General features: G+C 38.8%; 1 protein-coding gene and 1 long non-coding RNA gene across 4 annotated transcripts in view; one reads left to right on the top strand and one right to left on the bottom strand.

Moving 5' to 3' along the window:
* LOC107315221 (uncharacterized) overlaps positions 1-20,302 on the top strand; it is an 83,101-nt gene that overhangs the window by 3,522 nt on the left and 59,277 nt on the right. The window lies entirely within an intron of this gene.
* BDKRB2 (bradykinin receptor B2) lies at positions 379-19,678 on the bottom strand. Of its 3 annotated transcripts, XM_015865331.3 has the most exons (3): positions 19,547-19,678; positions 14,121-14,244; positions 379-3,300 (listed from the first exon to the last, which is right to left on the bottom strand). In XM_015865331.3, exon 3 carries the CDS (start codon positions 3,296-3,298, stop codon positions 2,153-2,155), a length of 1,146 nt encoding a protein of 381 aa, XP_015720817.2. In that variant the 5' UTR covers positions 3,299-3,300; positions 14,121-14,244; positions 19,547-19,678; the 3' UTR covers positions 379-2,152. The 3 variants fall into 3 exon arrangements, with proteins under 3 accessions (XP_015720817.2, XP_015720821.2, XP_015720822.2); XM_015865335.3 differs by lacking the exon at positions 14,121-14,244 and having other exon boundaries at positions 19,547-19,676; XM_015865336.3 differs by lacking the exons at positions 14,121-14,244; positions 19,547-19,678 and adding an exon at positions 9,554-9,656.

Genomic DNA, 20,302 nt, shown 5'->3' with positions numbered 1-20,302 from the left:
CTTCTGTTGCTATCTGTGCTTTCATAGAAGAGTGAAGGCTTTAGGCAGGCAGCCCATCCTGCAAACATCTGTGGAGGGCACCTACGGGTTCTTGGGTGCTCCAAGACCTCAGAAAGAAAAGGTGCATCTGCTGCTTCATGAGAAATTGAGCTACCAAGGTGCAAAGAAAAGCTACTGAAAGGATTCCAGTATCTTTATCCAATGGGCTGACCCAAAAGAAAAGTGACCCAAAGCATTTAAAGTAGCTAAAATTCTACTCTTTCAACTTGCCTTCTCTTGGTACAACAGGGAGTGAAAGAAGGAAAGTATCTGTTAACAGTTGCACATCTGACAAGTCCCTCCTAAGTAAGAGAACTCAAGCTAGAGAACAAAACACTGTCATATCTTAAGGTAGTTTATTTTCTGTTGTGTATATTTACTGAATAGCAAAATAACACATCTATTTATTTACATAGTTTAAATTAATGTCATATTCTTTACATGTCATAACATTTTCATATTTTACTTGTCAGTACCAAATACTCAAAATTCTTTTCCATTTTCCCCATAACCTCTCTATGGTTTCATTTAAGGGTTATATGAACAACATGCTCGTGAACAAGACAATATTGGTAACACTGGAGAAAACAGAAAGACTTGCAGTGTTTCATCACAGACATCTTGGACAATATCTAGAACAAACAGTAGAAATATTTATGACATAGTATTACAATGCGTGTTTAAATGAAACCAATACAAATTGTTTATAAATTATCCGCAGCCATCTAAATCGTGTAGTTTTTATAGCACATTCACAAACTTCAGGAGCATTTCTATGGTTTAATTACTTGAAGGTTCAATACAGATTTCCTGGCTTGAATTGAACTTTATTATTCCATTCTAGCTCTCATGAATAAAGGTCACGCGTTAGCATTTTTAGTTTACTGATGTCTCAAAACTCTATTTCTTAGGAGTTTTAAGTGCTTTGAAAGGAACAGGAAGGTTCTGTTAATTTCAGAAGCTTTTAGATCATCTCCAGCTTGGTTTTAGATATAGGTTCTTAGAAGTAAAAGTGCTCACTGTCTATTAAGAACATTGAGCTTATTCTATGTAAAATTCTTTCATTTTTAAATTCAGTCTAATTTATGAATTTTTATCTCGTATCTTAATCAGACTAACTCTATAAATAAAATTTAGGTAGTATTAGAGTCTGAAAATGCCATATTTTGAGTATTCCTAGCATTCAAGACCCCTGTAATCTTCAGTCATCTTTCAAGGACAATGAGGTGATGCTCTCCACTATATTTTATTTCTTCTTCAGCCTGTTGTGCTGAGCATTTATCCTTCCATGAAATAATATTGCAAATATTAATTATGATTTGTGAATATTCAAAAACAAGTTTCTGAGCTGAAGGACAGGTATGAATGTAAATAACATTAACTCCAAAGGAGCTCTCTATAGTGAATGCTTTACCCCACTGCAGGAGTAAAAAGCCTCCTGCTATAAAGAAAGCTCCACTGCCTTTGTGAAGCTGGCTGCAGCCTTCCTTTTTTTTACTGCACTGCCTTTTCTGAACCATGTTCCATACATACAGGCAGATATAAATCTGATCCTAGCGGTCAGAGCATTTGCAAGAAGGCCCAGCTTGTTAATCAAGTGAATAAAATTACTTTGGCACAGAGAAAAGAAAAGCTCAGAAGATGACCATATTTGCAAATCCATTTCAATAATAATCCTGCTAGATTCATTTAAACTTAAAGAAATATGCCTCCCTCCTATCAAAAAAATGCACTCTATCCAAGGGTATAGGTACCATAAGTAGATGCATGACCCTTACAATAGCTTCTAGACTGGGACTCTATTCAGAGAACTGTACGTGCATTTTGACACTTATACTCCACAGAAATACAATCATTTCAAATGATACATGCAAAAAACTATAATTCAGCCATGAAAATGTAAATATGCTACAAAGAATGATTCTACCAAAAGAATGACCAGTAGTATTAGAAACAATTCACTGTATTGAGTTTGCTTTAAGATCAAACCTTTCCCTCAAATGATGAATGTTGCTATGTGTTCATTCTGCTGGCCCAAAGCAGATGAATATTAGTGGAGACTGATATGTTAGAAGTGTTGTTTATTTATTTTTTCCATTATGAACAAATTTTGCTATTGTGATAATGGCAAAACAGACTTTTTCCTTAGATATTCACTTGAAATGGAAGTTCTTAAAGTGTCAAGGGAGTTTTCTGTCTTCACAGACTGTGATTTTCTGCACCTTTCTGGGATCAATTCCTTGTAGAATTCCACTGCTTTCTTTTGGAAGTGCTTCCCAACAATAACGTACAGGACTGGGTTCAAGCAACTGTTGCTAAAGGCACAGTAGATTGCTATCTGGGTCACAATGTCATTGATTTCTTCAAGGCATTCCAAATTCTGTGCTATGTAGCAGATTGTGTCAATGAGAGTGCTGATCTGGAATGGAAGCCAGCAAATGACAAACAACAAGAGCACAGCAAGGACCAGCAAGGTGGCTTTCCTCTCTGTCTGGATTAACTTCAGTTTTTGTAAATTATTACTTCGTAAGGCCTTGATGATCTGAGTGGTGCAGTAGGTGATTACACAGAGTGGGATCAAGAAGCCCACAATATTCAGCAGGCAATTGTTTGCAGGGCGCCAGTAGGGGGTTGGATAATCAAGAGAGCAGGCTGTGATGTTGATCTCTTTGAAATACTGCAAGTTTCGGAACATCATTGTAGGTAAGCATATGAACAATGCACACATCCAGATTATAAAGCTGTTCCACTTGGCACAGGTTGTTCGCCGCATCCGTCCCAGAGACATGGTTTTTACCAAGGCGAGATAGCGGTCAATGCTCACTAATGTCAGAAAATAAATGCTGGAATAAAAGTTCATGTAGCTGGTTGTGTTGACAGCTTTACAGAGGAAGAGGCCAAAAGGCCACTCAAAACCATTCGAAATATTAATGGCCCAGAAGGGTAAAGAACTAACAAACATTAGATCAGCAAATGCCATGTTTGCTAGGTAAATTTCAGCCACAGAGCAGCGACTCTTGTGGAAGCAAAGGACGATAAGAACAAAGGCATTTTCTATTGTTCCCAAGATAAATATAATCCAAAGGAATCCAGGCTGAAAAGTCTCTAGCCATTTCACTGTATCTGGATTAATACATTTGAATCCATTCGTCTGATTCACACTTGAATTATTGTGGAAACCTGCAGGACTGATGGTAAACTCCTGTGTGACAGTAGCATTGTAAAGTTGCATAATGTTTTCAGTTGTGATGGTAACCATTCCTGTGCAGAGAGAGAGGGAAAACAAACAAAAAAAAAAGGTAAAATGAGACTGCTAGCTCACTGCTTTTTTCTTCTTTTTCTTTGTAATTCTTTGATGAGGGTGATGATTTCTTCCTTTTCTTATCTTTGTGTATCAATATTCATAGTCTCCCAAAGGAGAGATGCATCACTGTGAGACTCATGCTTTCACCTGGAAAGCTCATAGGCTTGTGGCGTGTTTCTCAGCATTTTCCATCTTCTGTAAAGCTAGAACTGGTGGAATTCAAAGGTGTTTTCTCTCCACACTGCTCCTTATTATTAAAAAAAGTCTCCTCTCACAGAGTACATTAGTATTTGGAAGCAGTGTGGCTTTGTCAGCTCACTGGAATTGCCTGCATATTTCTGTACTTGTGTTTGCATCTCTTTCTGCAGGCAAGTCACAAAAGAGATGAATGGTACCAACCTTTGGAAGGGAATCTAGGTTTAATAGGTCCATATTAGGTGAGTTGGCAGGTTGGCAAAGACAGTGGCCATCATGTAAGCAAAGATCTTAGGAGCTGGACTTGATCATTATGGACCCCTTCCAACTTGGGACATTCTGATTTTATTGCCTGTATGCAGTAAAGCTTCAGTGAGCTAATTTGACTGTAAGAGCACAATGTAAAAACCAGGTGTTGTATTGTAAACATTCAGAACAGCATAGGGTCTTATAGGGAATTATTTAAGGATGTAAATCTCAGATATGTGTTTAAAAGTTACTAGGATCAAACAATTGAATGTCCATATTCCACTTGGTGCTGTTAAAATGTTAGCTGTGGTAATTACTGCTATGTTTCTGAGACACTGACTGACCAAATATAAGAATCCAGGCCTGTATGCATAGTTATCTGGACTAGATGACAGCAATATTGCTTGTGTTATTCCAGGTCTTTAAAATACCTCTGATAATACTATTGTTTTACTGGAAGCTTTTCAGATGTATTTTTAACTAAAACATTTTTCTGACTCATCTGGTAACTTGGCAGTGAAAACATCTGTAATTCCTGGAAGGATTAAGTTCTCATTCATGTTCTGGTTACTGCATTAGTTGGTTGGTAAAAGTCAGTGCTGGGTATGCACATTGACATTTGGCTGTTAGATTAAGAACTGCTGAAAAATGATGACCATATTTTGTATGTTTATTTTAGTTAAGTACTGTAGTGCTTGGGAACCAAACGCAAAGATCAAGACTGCATTTCATTAAGTATTACAAAACCTCTCAACCATAAAATTTACAACACAAGTGTCAGGCAGTACAGGTCAACTGGATAAAACAAGCGAGACTGAGAACATTTAGGGATGAAACAATACCCCCAGCTGCCCCTCCCCTGGCAGCTTACTACCGTCCCCTCTGGCCCTGTTTCTGTCATACAGAGCTGCTTCACCCCTCCCTGTGAGGAGCTGCAAGCTGTCATAAGCCCCCTCTCAACTCCCTCCACTCTGGGCTGAGCAAGCTAGTTTCTCACACACCCTCTTTGTAACCCTTTTTCCTGGCACTTCATGCTCTAAAAATGTGAAGTGAATTGCTAATGGACCAACAGAAGGTCATCTGAGAACAGAAGTTCTGTTGGGTGATGCTGTAAGCAGAAGCTGTTGTTTCTGCCAGGAGCAGGCAACAGCAAGAACTAAGTGCATTATGAAATTCTTTGAGGTTGAATATCTGCAGTTACTTAATAAGACATTCATTAGTAATTCAAAGTCATAAAGGCTATGATACTGTTGGCATTTTCTATGCCTCTTTCTCATAGTTATGACTAATAGGAAAGCGAGAACCAGGAATTAATTTTACAGCAAACGGAAGCACAAAAACTGCCCACTGATTGATGATATTTTTCCTTTAATTCATCTTTTAAATGATTGTGCTTTAGAAAGGGAAGACCAAGAATTGTTTAGAATAAGTTACTTCTGTCACATTACTGTGGTCTAGAAACAGACTTTGGGAGATAGAATGTGACCAAGGCTCGTGCTGTGCAGCTCCTGGCTGATCTGTCTCCTTGGTCCTTAGCTCAGACCCTTCTGTCATTGTTAGAAATGAGGGTGTGAACGGTGTAAAATGTGCTAATCATCATTACATGTCCTATTTAAACAATCGCCTGGGGCTATTCTCTGCAGCATAGGAAAAAATCATTTAAACTATGTGCTTACTGAATAAATTATGATTTACACAACATCAATTTAGAAAAGAGATTGATTTGTCATTGTCTATTCTGAGGCCAGTGAAAATAAGTGCAGTCCCCTCACAAAGACATAGTGTGGACAATGCAAAGCAGTTTTAATGTGTCACCTGGAACTGATTTTATCTGGTGATTTTGATGTAAACTGTCTAGTAGAAGCAGTTTACTATTACTGATTAGGAAGGACTGCTGTAGTGAGCTGAATTTTGTACTGCTGAAGTTCACGTTTTATTATTGGATACTTCATCCTTTACAGTCAGATAAGTACATTGTCAGTCACTGTTTTTTGTTGTTCCAGGATTTTCATTTGTTATTGCTGTTGCTAGTACTATTGGGCATAAATGGCAAAGTTTTGGTAGTCAGAGGCTGCAGCATGGCTTGTGTGGCAGATAGCCATACCTTGCCTGGGCAGGTGGCACCCAGTCCTCTACTATTTTCAAACACTGTCCCGAGCAGTGGAGCGGGGCTTAGGGGTTGGCCATTGCAGTCGTATGTTGAGCAATGGCAAGATCCTGCTGATTCTGCAAATAAGGTACACTCACAAAGAGACTGGGAAGAAGAGGGTCATGTACTGTAATTTATGTGGTCCTGGATTGTTTACAAGTAAGGGAAGAGGCACCCCAAAAGGTGGCAGTCACAAATGCCATGACTTGAATGCTCTGAGAGCTGTGAACAGACATTCACACTTCGTGGCTCTGCCTGGTAACCTGGTGGGTTCTTCTACTGATCAAGAATGGTCTTGTATGTATCATCCTGGGAAGGATGGGGGGTACAACAAGAGAGGTGTAAGAGGAGCAGAAAGTCAAAGATAATTCCCAGAGTCCAGGAATCCTTGAGATAAATATTCGGTGAGGATTTAAGGTTTTCACAGCACTGCTGTACATGCTATAACCTATGGATGGTGTGAAGGTGGAGATGCAGAATATGATGAAGCACGATGGTAAGCCCTCTAAATATCAAGAGGTGAAAAATAAGGAATGCAGATGCAGGGGGGAAAAGCTCAGAATCCAATTAATAGTACTAATGGATATGAATGAGTTCCAGGAAAGCTGAGATCTTTTCTTCTCCAAATGGAGAAATGGCCATGGTGCGCCAAGTGAATATTTTTCACAATCAGATTTGGGTACCTCTGACAGTGGTGTTAAACTTTTGTTGTACTGTGCTAAATATTTGCTAGTGTGCTGAGATATAGGGAGAAATAGTCAGGAAGAACACGGGACAAAGCACAATATAGAAACTGTTGCCATATGACCTCAACCGTCTTGGCTGCTTGTTTCTTGAGGACTGGGAAAGCTAAGTATAAACTATTATGTAAATGAAGGTATTGGAGACCAAAATAGGAGGAAGAGGGCTATCTGTCTTAAGCTTAGCCAGAATACTCAGTGTTTAATAGTTTATGGACTTTTTGTTCTCGGTATCTAAATTAATGATGAGATGTTTAAATTACACCAACAAAAATATAGCATAAACATTCCTCGAGGCAAGACTGTTTAGCCTATGGCAGTATTCCCGATTACAAAAGTACTGAAATTACAAGCATGATGTAATATTTCAGGTTATGAAGTTTATGCTTTCTCTTATTTGTAAATTATAGCCACATCCTGGTATGATCAAATTGTCCACGAATTACATTGGTTAGATCTTAGGGTTGAAATGAGTCACTGCAGGCCTCCATGCTTTCATTTTTAATTTATGGTCTCCTACAATAAACACTCCTTCATTTGCCCTCAAGCAATAGTAGATACAGCTTAAAACTTAACAGGGACCGATTATCCTTGCAGTTATGTTTTTATCAAATGTCTTCACACCGAGTGCTTGACAGCTACTGCTGTTGTCCTGGGTTTACACAGTTTATCAGCTTTTCACACAGACGTGAAAAATTTCTCCTTTCCTTTCCTTTTTGAGATCAGGGTCAGCTAACCATTGTCATGTCACTTTGGAATAAGCACAAGGAACCACTACACCCCTCTCCCACTGTGTCACACTGTGTCCATGCTCTGCCTCTTAAGACATGCCTACCTCTCTGAGCCATTATAAGGCTTCTTATCCACCAAAAAATTTGCCAGGAGGTTTGATTCAATTTTATTCAAGGCAAACTTTGAACATTCCCTCCCTGTACACAATAGAATACACTTTCTAGTCACCAGAATCTGTGCTGCCTAGATCATGAGCTGGCTAGCCTGAAGTTTCCCAGCTCATCCTTCTTGCCCTTTCTGAAGACTGAAGAAACATTGGCTTTCCTCTGGCATCTCTCCTGTTCTCCGTGACATTTCAAAAATGATGGAGTGGTTCAGGCAAACAGGGTGTTTTATGTTAGTAAGGGCATGGTGCAGGGGTTCATGCAGGCAGGGCATGCACAGAAGAAGACAGGCAGCCTGGCATCATTACACCAAAATCATAACGCCCAGAGCCTCTTTTTTTTCTTTTATTTTCTTTTTTTTCTTTTTTTTTTTTTTTAACAGCATAAGGTAGATGCTCATTTTTCTTCCTGTATTAATGGGGTACATGCACTGAACTTAGAGAAAGAGTATTCAATTAAAATGAAACAGCATGTTTCATTTTGTAGACAAATGTTATTGCAGTAATCTATTCATGCCTCCAGATTGTGTGCCCTGAAATAAAGTGGTATAATACTGATGTTGTACTCAACCTCAGGGCTCTTATAAGCTGTTTCAGGTAAGGTTTTATTATTTATCAGAATGTAAATCAATGTTTTTATGAGATTACAAAGAAGCAATTTGTGCCTGTCCTATTCCCTGCAATGATTATCTCCTGCTGTCACGGTTATGGAAGCAATTATATCAGACCTATTTGGTGGTAGTGCCTGGGAGCTGGGTATCCAGACCCAAAATTCATTCCAATGATAAAGATTCAGAACAAAGGCCTTGTGAAGGCTGGGTAGAACACCCAGCTGAAATCCACACTGAAGTATATGTGGAATCATCCTAAATAGTATTTTATGTTTATCTAAGTACTGCCAGAAGCTGGTTTGTCATATGTACATATAGCTTTATATACAACCAGGTGATGTTGGTACGGAAGAGCAGAAAATCTGTGAGGAATAAAATAGTTTTGAGTGGCTGCAAATTGAGAGGGGCATTGGCCAGCTTCTGAAATGTGAGACTTTAGAGACGTGCTTTTTTTAGAAGAAAGATCAGCAGCAGAAAGAAACAGCAGAACACCCAAGGCCTGCCACAGTCTTCAGTCTAAATCTCCAATCCCATGCAGACCTGAGGCTGTTCCAATGCTATTTATTTTTCTGAGGATTTGTCCTCCTTAATATCCCTGAAGACAGCTTGGGAAGCCAACTGTCCCTTGGTAGTGCCCACCAGTCTAGCAGCCATGCTTCTTCATGCTGCTATAAAAACTACAATAAATGCAACAGTGGAGCTGTCAGAGCCACAAGAAGAAAAAAAGGCACCTTCCCAACAAATCTACTGTTACTGAGATGAGAAATAACATGAGTTTAAAGGATGCTGTTGGTAAGGGTGGTTTTTCTGCAGCATGGTTCTTACTAGAAAGTCTGTTTTCTGCTGAGTGAAAGTATTACTTCTGCTTTCTTAAGGGCCTATAATGTTAAAATTTATTGACTTAAGAAAATAAGATGTGACAAAACTGCCTCTAACTGCTGCATCTGAGACCATCTGACAGGTCATAAATGTTTGCCATCCAAGGATATGTAGGTTTCATTTTAACACATTTAGAGGGTTTAATTCCAAAGCTGCTCATTCAACTTTTTTTCTCAACTTTTACTATTTCAAAAATAATCTTTCTCATCTGTCCCTATTATATTTACTCTCTTGTTTCCATCCAGACCAAGAGCAATGGGATTGGTTGTTGCCCTCTCTTTGGCCTTAGCAAGCATTATAGTTGTGTCCAAATATCAAAAATGTAGAACTGTGTGGCTGTTTTGAAATGTGCTCTGAAAGTTACTCAGAATATCCTTTTAATTCTGCTTTACTGAGAATGTATTCATTATTATGGAGAGGCAGAAGAAGTGCCTGAATAATTCTTAATAATAATATAATAATATTATATATAATAATAGTAATAATTCTTACCTTCAGTTTCACGATGAAAAGATTTATTCTCTGCTTTTATGGCCTCAGTGACTCATTTCTAATTTCCGCCCTTTGTATAAGTAGCCTTTACTTGGCTTTAGCTCACATGATATTGTAAATCAGCAGATACTTCCTGTGGCAATGCTGGCTTAAGCAGTTCCTGTTCATTCTCCTCTGCTGTTCCTTTCCACCCTATGGCTACCCCCACAATTACTCTTCAGTTTTATGAGCTTTTATGCTGAACCAGATAGAGGAACTTGGGACAAAAATAACCTTGTAGAAGGAAAAGCTTTTTAATGAGAATCAATCCCCACTTCATCAGAAAATTAAGGCAATGAACAAAAAATAACGTTTTTACTTCTTAAAATAGAAGATTTTAGAGACTCTCTGGTGTGTAAAGCTGAAGCACACCATGGAACAGCAGCCATTACACTACTGCTAAGGCTCAATTATGTTCGATAAAAAAGGAAAAATACATATTCTATTAGAGCAATTATTTCAATAAGAAGGAGTCTAAGGCCAAAATAGACTACTATTCTGTCCCATGGGTGGGATGGGGAGACACACACTTTCAATACTTGCTGTTGTAATCAACTGAAGAAAGATGTGGTAAGAACAGAACCTCAATCAAGTGTGATAAGGCTCTTTATATAATATTTTTTTCCAAACTGATATCTTGAAAGCTGACTTTAACTGACTGATTTTTCAGAGAGGGCAGAAGGGAGCCTGGATTCCTAGGTTGGGAGGTGATGCTGTGGGCTGACATGTGCCCAGACACATCTGCTTGTCATAGAATAATAAAATCACAAGGTTGGAAGGGACCTACAGGATCATATAGTACAAATGTCCTCCCATCAACATTACTACCATGTAGGCTGTTGTGTGATACAGCGGACTGTTGGAGTCACATTTCAAATGTGTGTTATCTATATACCTTCAGATATTTATGTTGCTACACTTGTCTCTTTAGGTGATCATAGGGAGAAGTGTGGAGAGGAGGAGATTTGGAAGACTTTAGAAAAGACATTAAGTCATTATAGCAGGGGAGATGCATAAGAGAAAAAAATCAGTTATTTTGAAGAACAGCAGCAGCCAAGTGTGTGGAAGGCCATTCAGATGCTTGAGTATGGGTAGTTTGCAATGAGATAGTGCTTCTGAGAAGCATGTGCTTCTGGAGCCATGCAAGATACCTTGGAGTTCTTGAAATAACCCCAGACGCTGCTGGGGACTCTTTGGCATTTGATGTTACTACAAACTAGCAAATTTTGAAGCTTAGCAGAGCATTATAGGGACTATAAAATAGAGAATTATGGTAATAAAATGAAATGCAGAATTACAGCAAAAGTAGAGAATGAAAAGAGTCTCCTGGGAATTAGTCTATTGAAACAGACCAGGTTTTAACAGCTGAGCAAGAGAAGATGATGATTTGTTGTGGAAAAAATGATTGAAACATAAAATTATGCTTAACAACGAAATATACTTAAAATCAGAAAAATAGTTAATTTTCTGTATTTTAAATGAGTAATTTTGATGAAGTACTCAGTGTGTTGGACTTTGGATTAATGTTGTTTTTAAAGAAAATTCCTTCTTCTTGTCTTTTGGGACACTGGGAATGCTATGTAAAGCGCTGCGGTACCTTGGCAACAGCTAAAAGAGATGAGCTAGAGGCAATGGGTTGTTTTTATTTTACTTTTATGTGTTTTCTCTGTGAAATATATATATGTATATATATATATATATAGGCAAAATATCAGAGGAAATATAAACTGAACCCGCCTTCATTCACTTATTTTTACATGGCTGATAAATAGGAAAACACTGATGAAGCATACCAAGAAGCATAAATTCTTGGTATCTTCTCTACCATGTAAAGTGGGAATATCCTGCAGAAAGCACTGGACAATATGAATACAGCAACAGAGGTGGGATAATAACAGGAAAAAAAAACTGTAAAATCTGAAGTATTTCTGTTCCCAGGAAAACAGAGCAACTGATGCTCCTTTACTTGCCTTGCTGTATTGGTTGCACAAAAGAGTTGCTCAGCAGAGTATGAGACTCCACTTAAGGCTCCCTCATTGATGAACAAGTGGATGTCCTCTTCAGCTCTACATTACTCCTACCAGACTTCTTTGGTCCTGTCTAGCCATTCCTTTCTCCTAACAGCATTTTTTCCTTGGTTTCAGCTCTAAGTTCTCCTGACTAGGTAAAATGTGAAGGTCTAATGGCCAAATAATGTTTATTCATGCTACTTCCGTTGTGCACTAATTAATGTTGAGATTTGCCTTTCAAATGAATGGCTCTGTGCCCTGAAAGTACTTTGCTTCTAGCTTCTAGAGAGCGTTTTAACAGCCATTTAGGCAAAAACACAGATTTGCCTCCAGTGACTCCAATTACTACCATGTTTATGCAGATATTAATGGCATTTACAATAATGCAGCATTTTCTGCACGTTTTCACAAGTGAAGCTCACAACTAGGACTTTTGAGAAAAAGGCTAACTATCTCCAGTAGGTTCTACTCTGAGTTGATCAGACTCTGCTACATTTTTACAGCACACTTTGTCCTGCTGCAACTAAGATTTCATCTGCAGATACATTTAATCTCACCAGCAAGCTGTTGGGTCTGTGCATACAGATATCTGAAAATATCACACACAGAATCTGTCTTTTCTAGAAGCTAATACTAACAGAATGCCTTAATAACTCCCAAAAAAGCATACAATATATGGACATCTTCATCCAGTAAAGGCACAGCTTTCAAACTTTAAATTGGGCTCAGACAACAGAATAGGCTGAAAAGTCTGATTAACTATATAACAGTAGGTTTTCTTTTCTATTTTGTACTCTCTGGAGAACCAAGTACCAGACAGTTCCTTTCTCAAGGAGAAGAAACTCTGTAATTCAATTTCAATTCAGTGATAAACTTCAGAAAGCCATTTTGTCTTGCCACTTCCTAGGTCAAACTTGGCCACCTCTGTTTATACCTGAGTAGCTGTGGCAGTCATTTCATATTATTTTTGTGTCTCTGTTCCTGCCTTAGCAAATGTATGAAGCATTTGTAATTGGAAATGGTAAGTTTTCAGCTAATAGGATATAAATTACCACAATGAGTACATCACAGAGGAAAGTTCAAAACCATATATATACTTAAAATGAGTGTGTGAGAGAGAGAATAACTATAGTGAACCTCAGACTGCATTTCAGTCATTTTGAAAGCCAGCACCGATAAAGTTGAATACACACCCCAAAATAGTGTGTTTTCCTGCTGAAAACATAGCAGAACAGTGATGACAACTTTTATGTGGATGTGCACAGTATCTCTATGGAAATGCAGAATGAAGCATTCAAATAAATGTTGATAAGTATTTGGTGATTAACTAGATTGTATAAGCAGTCATGTGTTTTTCAACTCTGTGTGGTCTGGAAGGCTCAGGATACTTCTCCAGCTGAGAACTGGTGCGATTTATAGCACCAATTCATAACAAACAGTGTTTGGATTATGATCTTATTTTTGCCTTTTCGTTCTTTGCCAATGTTCTGAAATTGAACTGAGTGCTAATTTATTGTCCTCCCTTGTTAGCAGCAGGAGATGTCAGAGACTTGCTGGAATTTGATAGAGAAAATCTGTTTTTCACTCTGTGGCCACATTTTTTGAGCACAGGCAGTTGCCAAGATTTGTCTATCTGCTCTTTTGAGATTATGAGTACCAATACAAAAACATGGTGAGGGTTTTGTTTGAAAAGCTCTTTTTTGAATACATGCCTCAGCCCCTTCAGAGAATTCTTGTACCCACATCTAGCAAAAGCAGAGATACTTCTAAGCTTGAGTACTCTAGTGGCATTGGGTTGTCACTGGGCGGCTATGTAGTATGACATGAGATCAGAGATACTGTCCTGTCTGTACAGTAGTAACAATTCATGGATCACATCTTCCCATACCTCACCTATTATTGCAGCTCTGTATGAAATGATTTCCTACATGTCAGAAAAGGCAAATTTCCTTTTTTCTGTTAAAAAAAAACAACCAAAACTGAAAATTTCTTGAGAAAAAGATTTTAAAATGTATATATATATCTTTTTCACAAATAATTTGGGAAAAATAACAGGAAAGATTTTGGAGATGTGCTTTCTGATTCTGAACAATGAAGGAGATATACAGACAAGTAGTTTGTGGCTCTGCATGAGACCCAGACTTGCTTTTGAGCTCAGTGGCCGTCCAAATAGTTTATTAAGTGAACAAAGAGAAGCAGCTCCAAAAAACATTGAGAATGAAAGTGGCCAACTCACTACAGTATCCACAAGGAGCTTGCTTCAGAAGGAAGATGCATTATACAAAATTCTTAATTCTGTGGTGCCCATTTTCAGGCAGATTTCCCCCAAACAAGTGCACATGTTTTGGTTTCTTGCTGCTCCAAAAAAATTTGAGATTCTTTCATTCCAGATGGGAATTTCTTCCTTTTGCCCCTCCCAACTTTGATGTGAAACAGAATTTCTACTTTCTGACCAGCTTGGTTAATTTTGAAAAATATTCTCATTTAAGTTTAATCACATCCCGTTTGAACTCAGGTACCTCCAGTGTTGCAGGCACTGTAGCATATAAAGCTCTCTGTGGCATGTAACAGCTCTTCGCAGCAGACAGAAAAGTCTCGTGGCAGGCTGGGAACAGGTGGTGAGGAAATGAGGGGATGTGAGTTCTGGAAGAGAACATAACACTGTTAAAGAAAACACTGGAGAAATATTACTAATTGGAAGGAAGGAAGGAATGCTGGAAAGAAGGTAAGAAGGGAAATAGGAGTTTAATCTCCCAAGAGAGAAAGGGGCTTGAAAGCAAAAAGGAATGAATAAGAATTTCTGTTTGTGTCAAATATGCACCAAATGAATAAGAGTTTTTACCTGGCATTTCCATTCAAAATGTTATATAACCTGGATTTTTTACAAGTGCAGAAGAATGAATTTCCCAATGTCTTGTGCAGCACCATATTTACACTTTAGATGCCAATTGGTAGAGCAACTCTATTACGGAAGAAAACAAATTGCTGTCTTGCATTTCTGAAAAAGACTGATGTTTCCAAAATATAGCAGGAAATGCCTTGACGAACTGACTTCACTTTGTTACTTTTCCTTCCTTTTAGTTCTGGGAAATACTCCTCCTGCTGAGCCAGCTGGCTGGAATTTCTTGGCTATGAGGTGACTTTTGAATGATTAAAAAAAAATGTTTCTCAGAGAAACGATGTAAGTAGAATGTGAGAGAACACAATCCATAGCTCATGCAACATGTCTCTACCTGTGTTTTTACAAGCACATATGTTACAGATCTAGATCAAGTGTGAATGTCCCCTCTGTACACAATTTGCCTTCTTGTCAGATTTGTTATGTAGGTTTAACCAGGCTGGAATAGCATCACTTTGAAAATGAACTTGCAGCTCACCAGAAAAACAAACAAACAAACAAACAAGAATAACACCATTTAAAAAGCTCTCAAATTTTAAGCCAACACCCTTCTGTAAGCTGCCAGAAGGTTTTTTTCCATCATGTGATTATTTTACTTGCTGTAAATCTCTATAAAGAATGGTTTCTAAGAAGACAAGAATTTTTGTTAATTAATCTGCTCATGAGTGTTATTCCCAGATTCTCATTATTTGGATATTTCAGCATTAACTGTAATAAATAAAATATAATACTTGCCCAAGCAAAGAAGAAGAAATAAGCAAACATATAAGTGTCAGTCATAATGGATGGACACAACACAGATGGATGTCAATAGATATATACGTATAATTTTTTGTAGCAAGTTAAAATATGGGGACCAGGAACCAAATGTTGGAGTCAGAAAGTCTGAAATGGATTGCACCAACTCAGAGGATGGCATAGAAATGAGTACAACAGAGCTGGGTGGGTATAGTGATTACATAGAGGAGCGTGCATTTTACTTCTCTGACAAGATGCTAATAACCTCTGTGCATGTGTTTCTCTATATTCCTATGACTGCATAGATAGAAAAGAAAGAACATTTCCACAAAACAAAGATTTCATAGTTACTTTTAGTTCCACAAACCATTTGCCTGCTGCTTTGCTCTTTACTTTGGGAAAAATGGTTTGCGATTTTCAGTACCCTGTGCTGGAAGGAGTGGGCAGAGCAAAAGCTGTAGGATGATGCTATTACTGTCCTGTCTGTTTTAAACTGGGAGACCTGGCACGTAGGTGTTAATAAATGTGCAAGAGCCCTGCAAGTATACAGGCAAGTTTTGCCTCAAAATACCTGTAGTCCAAGAAGAAAATAAATGTAATAGAAAGAGTGAAGGATCTAGCCCATTTTAGGAAGAGAATGATGGAGAATATAAGACGTCTGCCCGATGTCCGTGAGCAGTTTACCATTGCACCAGAAAGGTGGCTGGGGTCTGCTGCATGTGTGTGGGCAGGAGCTTGCAACAGCCTTCTGGAGGGGGCCTGCTGCCAATCCTTTGTGCCCTGTGGCCACAGAACAGCAGCCCTTTGGGCATTCAGCTGGCTGCAAGAAAGGGAAGAAGGCCCTCCAAGGTCATGGCGATGCAGCTCCCAAATAACTTGCAGGAGTAAAACCTGCTATAAACAGTTCTGCCTCTGTGCATTCATATGTAGATCCTGTTAATATCAAAATCACCTTGAGCTCTAACCACAGCTTTCTTTCCTTATTGCTGAGTTTATTGCAGATAATGAGTGTGAGAAATTGATTTCTGCATTTAGGAAGCTCCACTCTTTGGTAATTCAAGAGCTTGAAGCCTGGCTTTGTTTGCAACACCCTCATCATGCTGGCATACCTGAACATGCAAGGTTTAGCACCAGAGGGTCTGCAAACCTGAAAGTTTCTCATTATTTGTAGTGATCATAAAGACAAGCCCAGAGCTGCTGAATCAAGCTGAAGAGTTAATATACTGGGGAGGTAAATATAACACAGCAGCAGAAAGCAGTAAAATCCACCACTTCAGCATTTTTGCAGAATCCTGAAGCAGTTTGTAATGGAGATTTCCCACAATGTCTGAATTCTCTGAGCTTGCTTATCATCAGAATGGAGACACCTTGCTTTCAGCAGGCAGCTTTGCTTCTTGTGTTATTTTTCCTATTCTTTCTGGTCTGTGTTTCCTTTGGGTCTGTTCTCTACTTTCTGGGGCTTGCAGTGAGGTGCTGGACCATGGTGAATGCTCTTCAGCCTCACTATGCTAGTATTGCTAATTGAATAGTATTGCTTCTAAGTATTGCTTCTAAGCAATGAGATCTTCATGGAGCCTTTTTGTCTCCAAGCTAAGTAAGTCCAACTTTGTCTACCTTTCTACACAAGAGAGGTGCTCCAGCCATTTGATGATCATTGTGGCTGTTCTCTGGACCTACTCCAACAACTCCATGTTTCCATTGTGCTGGGGGCCCCAGGCCTGGACGCAGTACTCCAGATAAGGCTTCACATGGGCAGAGCAGAAGACAATCCCCTCCCTTGCCTTCCTGCCCCCCTGTTTTGATAGAGCCCAGGATACAGTTGGACTTCAAGACTGTAAGTGCACACTGCTGGTTCGTACTTACTGCTGGCTCGTACTTACTTTTCTGTTTGATCATTGTGATTTCATACCAGTCTCTAATGGACAAACCAAACCTCTTTTCTGTATGTTCACCAAGGGATGTCTTCTTCTTTAGCTGTGCTAGGATAGGAGCTCACCTGGCTGTCTGGTCCAAAAAGGTGAGGAGTCATGCAGCAATGTCACTTTAAAGCATTGCTGCCTCACCTCTCCCCAGTCTACCCCACTGTGTGTTCCCACTTTAGTGCTGTAGGCTGTGACTCTTTTGCAGATGCCACAAGTACTCAAAATATATCACTAGCTCAGGAAATAGATACACTTCAAGAAAAGTCACTTGTTTAACCTTTCCCTGATCAGAAACACTTTACAACAGCACAGGAAGGAGAAACAGAAAGGCAATAGCAGTGCAGGTCCATAGTGTAAGGACAAGCTGGAGGCTGCAGGCAGCTGTACCCAGAGCCACACCAGCTGTAGAGGACGGGCTAAGGACGGCTTCTGCCTCCACTTTGAGGCCCTATTTGTTGGCAGTCACGCATCAGCAGAGCAGGAGGACACCTTTCATCTGTGTGTGTATAAAATTTGAAGTATGTAAGAAGGAAAAGAGACCAGTGTTTAGATAAGGCAGGGGAAAACCAGAAGTTTGGAGTGGAGGGAGGGTTCTAAAAACCATTGGTGACAAAAGAACAAGCCTGGCTTACGTGTAGCTTTTAAAGAAGAAACAGGTTTTATCTAAATGACATTTTGACAGAAAATGTGCATTCTCTCTCTCTTTTAAATTTCACATTGATTAACACTGCTAATGAGCTCAGGTGTACATTTGTTGCTGACGGTTACTAGGAGGGAATGTGTTTGTTTTGAAAGCAAAGCTCAATTCACTAACAAGTCTTCCTGGATTTGCAGTAAGATCTTTTTTTCCTACTCTGAAAGCTGTGGAGTTTGGGTTTCTAAAAGCTTTTTGCCTCATTCATTCCAGGAAGAAATAGACTATCTAAACCCAACTGTTCTTAAGAGCTGAATTTTAGCCTCTTCATTACTAACAGGATAAAACTCTCAAGTATCTCTTGTTTTCTATCTGAGAAAAGACTTTAAGCATGGTAACACTTGCTCTGAGAATACAGTTCTGAGATATTTTTTTTTTTTCTAGTGTAGATCTGAGATCCTTAGTTGAGGAAGCTCTAACTCAAGAGGGAAGGCTGGGCTTTTCTGTTGGGTTGGCAGTACAAAATGTTCAGGTAACTCTGACATACTCACCTAATCTTGTTCTAGCTTGTACAAGGCTCAGTGGAAAATTTGACAGTACCATTCTGGAGCTATCTCTGCTCTGGCTATCCCATCATCTTTATTAACTTAAGTACACTCATCTCCTCTGTGTGTTTGTGCTCTTTAGACTGAAAAGATAGATACACTTGGAACTGTCTGAATGATTCTGATGTGTGAATATGCTTCTCTTCAGTTTTTTCCTTAATGAATTTCTTCTAGCTCTGATCAAGCTTCTCTAAAAAACTATGTACAACTGTTCAAGATAAAACACATTCTAAGCTTAGGAGATGGCATCTGTATGATTACATACAAGGTATCAGAACCAAGGATTCTAATGACAAACTGTGAACTATTTTGGCTTTATGACTATTATGTTATTACGGTTACTATACACAGCCTACTGCTTACAGTACTGAGTAATGGAAAATGAGTAGCACATATTTCAACATTTGGTCCTTTTATTACACTATTCTAATTACAATTCCAGTTCTAAGCTTTTTATTTTTATAAGCATTTTGTAAATCATGCTTTTTCAGTATTTTTTCATTTTAATATAAATATCAGAAGGAAACCAATAGAGATATTCAAAGGTGAGCTGAGACCTTTCTTTGTTACATGAGAAATAACTCAGGAGGTTTAATCTTAGCCATTCATTCAGTACAGATGAGACAGAAAGGCAGCACAAACACATCCATGCTGTGGCACAAAGTTGACAATCAGAACAACAAACAGTGAGAGGACGTTGAGGGCACACAGAAAGAACTGTCACTGCCTTTTCCCTGGTCCTTGTTAGGTAAGTTTTCAGCTGAAAATGAAGTTAGCTACTTGTACTTTCTGTTCTTTCATAGCTAAAACAAATAGAACACTCTGACTGCCCTCCAGAAAGAACAGGTTGTTTCCCTCACGTAGCCCATATCTGACACTCCGTGTGTCTCTGGCATCCTGAGCACTCTGAAATAAAGCTCTTTTTTTTTCCTGCAGATATTTCACCTTTGCAAAATCTGCCCAGTTAGCACACTGCATCAGTGATAATTATTTTCTTCTTTTGTTTCTGGAATGTTAATGATGCCAGTTCTTTTCTAATTGAACTAGAAACATATTAAGAATTCAAGAAGCGGCTGTGAAAAAGTAACGAACTACTGGATTTAGATAATGACAACTTTTCACATGAAAAAGAAGTGGAAGCACGTACCTTGACTGCAAATTTGCTACTGAAGAAGTACAAACAATTGAGTGCAACTCTTCTCAGTGAGCAGCCACGCTCCTTCTGTTGTATGAATGAGTGTAACTTCTGATTTTCTGCCCCTCCCTGAATAGAGCAGACTCATCCCTCTGTTGATGACATCATATTCCTGGACTTTCTGCTGTACTGTATTTCATTTCAGGATTGCAGCTTGTTTGCTTTAACCAGCATGAGACCAATCGTATTTGACTACGGGTGGTAAACAATACAAATCAAGTTGAGATAATGACATCCCACAGAGTGTGTATGAAACAGCCATATGTGTTTGCAAATAGCCTCCAGAATTGTAAACACACATGCACACAACCTCAATCCTGTTCTCAGGTGATGGTGTGTGTATTTTATTTTTAACTGCTGTTAGGCATAACCAAGAACTAAACAAGCTAGTTTCTTGCAGGACTCAAATCTTTAAATAAAATAACAAATACCTCATTTATGATCTTACATTCTCCTCTTTCATGGGAAGAAATTTAGTGTTTATATTTCTCAAAAAGAAAGAGCATTGCTCTTCCTCAGAAGAGATCTCTGGCTGCTCTCAGTCAGCTGACAACAGAAATACCACTTAAAGTTTTAAGCAGTACCAGAATTTCTCCAAGACTTTGGAAGAAACGTCCATAGGAAACAGAGTTATACCCAGCGAGTAGAGCCTTTTTCCTTTGGCAGTGACTTTTATTCTGAATTTGAGATCACAGCAGAGCCAATTTT

The sequence above is a fragment of the Coturnix japonica genome, chromosome 5 (assembly GCF_054131305.1).
Source record: "Coturnix japonica strain WE chromosome 5, WE-NBRP24, whole genome shotgun sequence".
NCBI classification, from domain to species: Eukaryota; Metazoa; Chordata; class Aves; order Galliformes; family Phasianidae; genus Coturnix; species Coturnix japonica.
The sequence above is the reverse complement of the archived record's forward strand: the minus strand, read 5'-3'. Positions and strand labels throughout refer to the sequence as shown.

What these genes read in the sequence shown, in the direction of transcription:
- BDKRB2 (XM_015865331.3), bottom strand. Translation starts at nt 3,298, where the DNA reads ATGGTTACCATCACAACTGAAAACATTATGCAACTTTACAATGCTACT.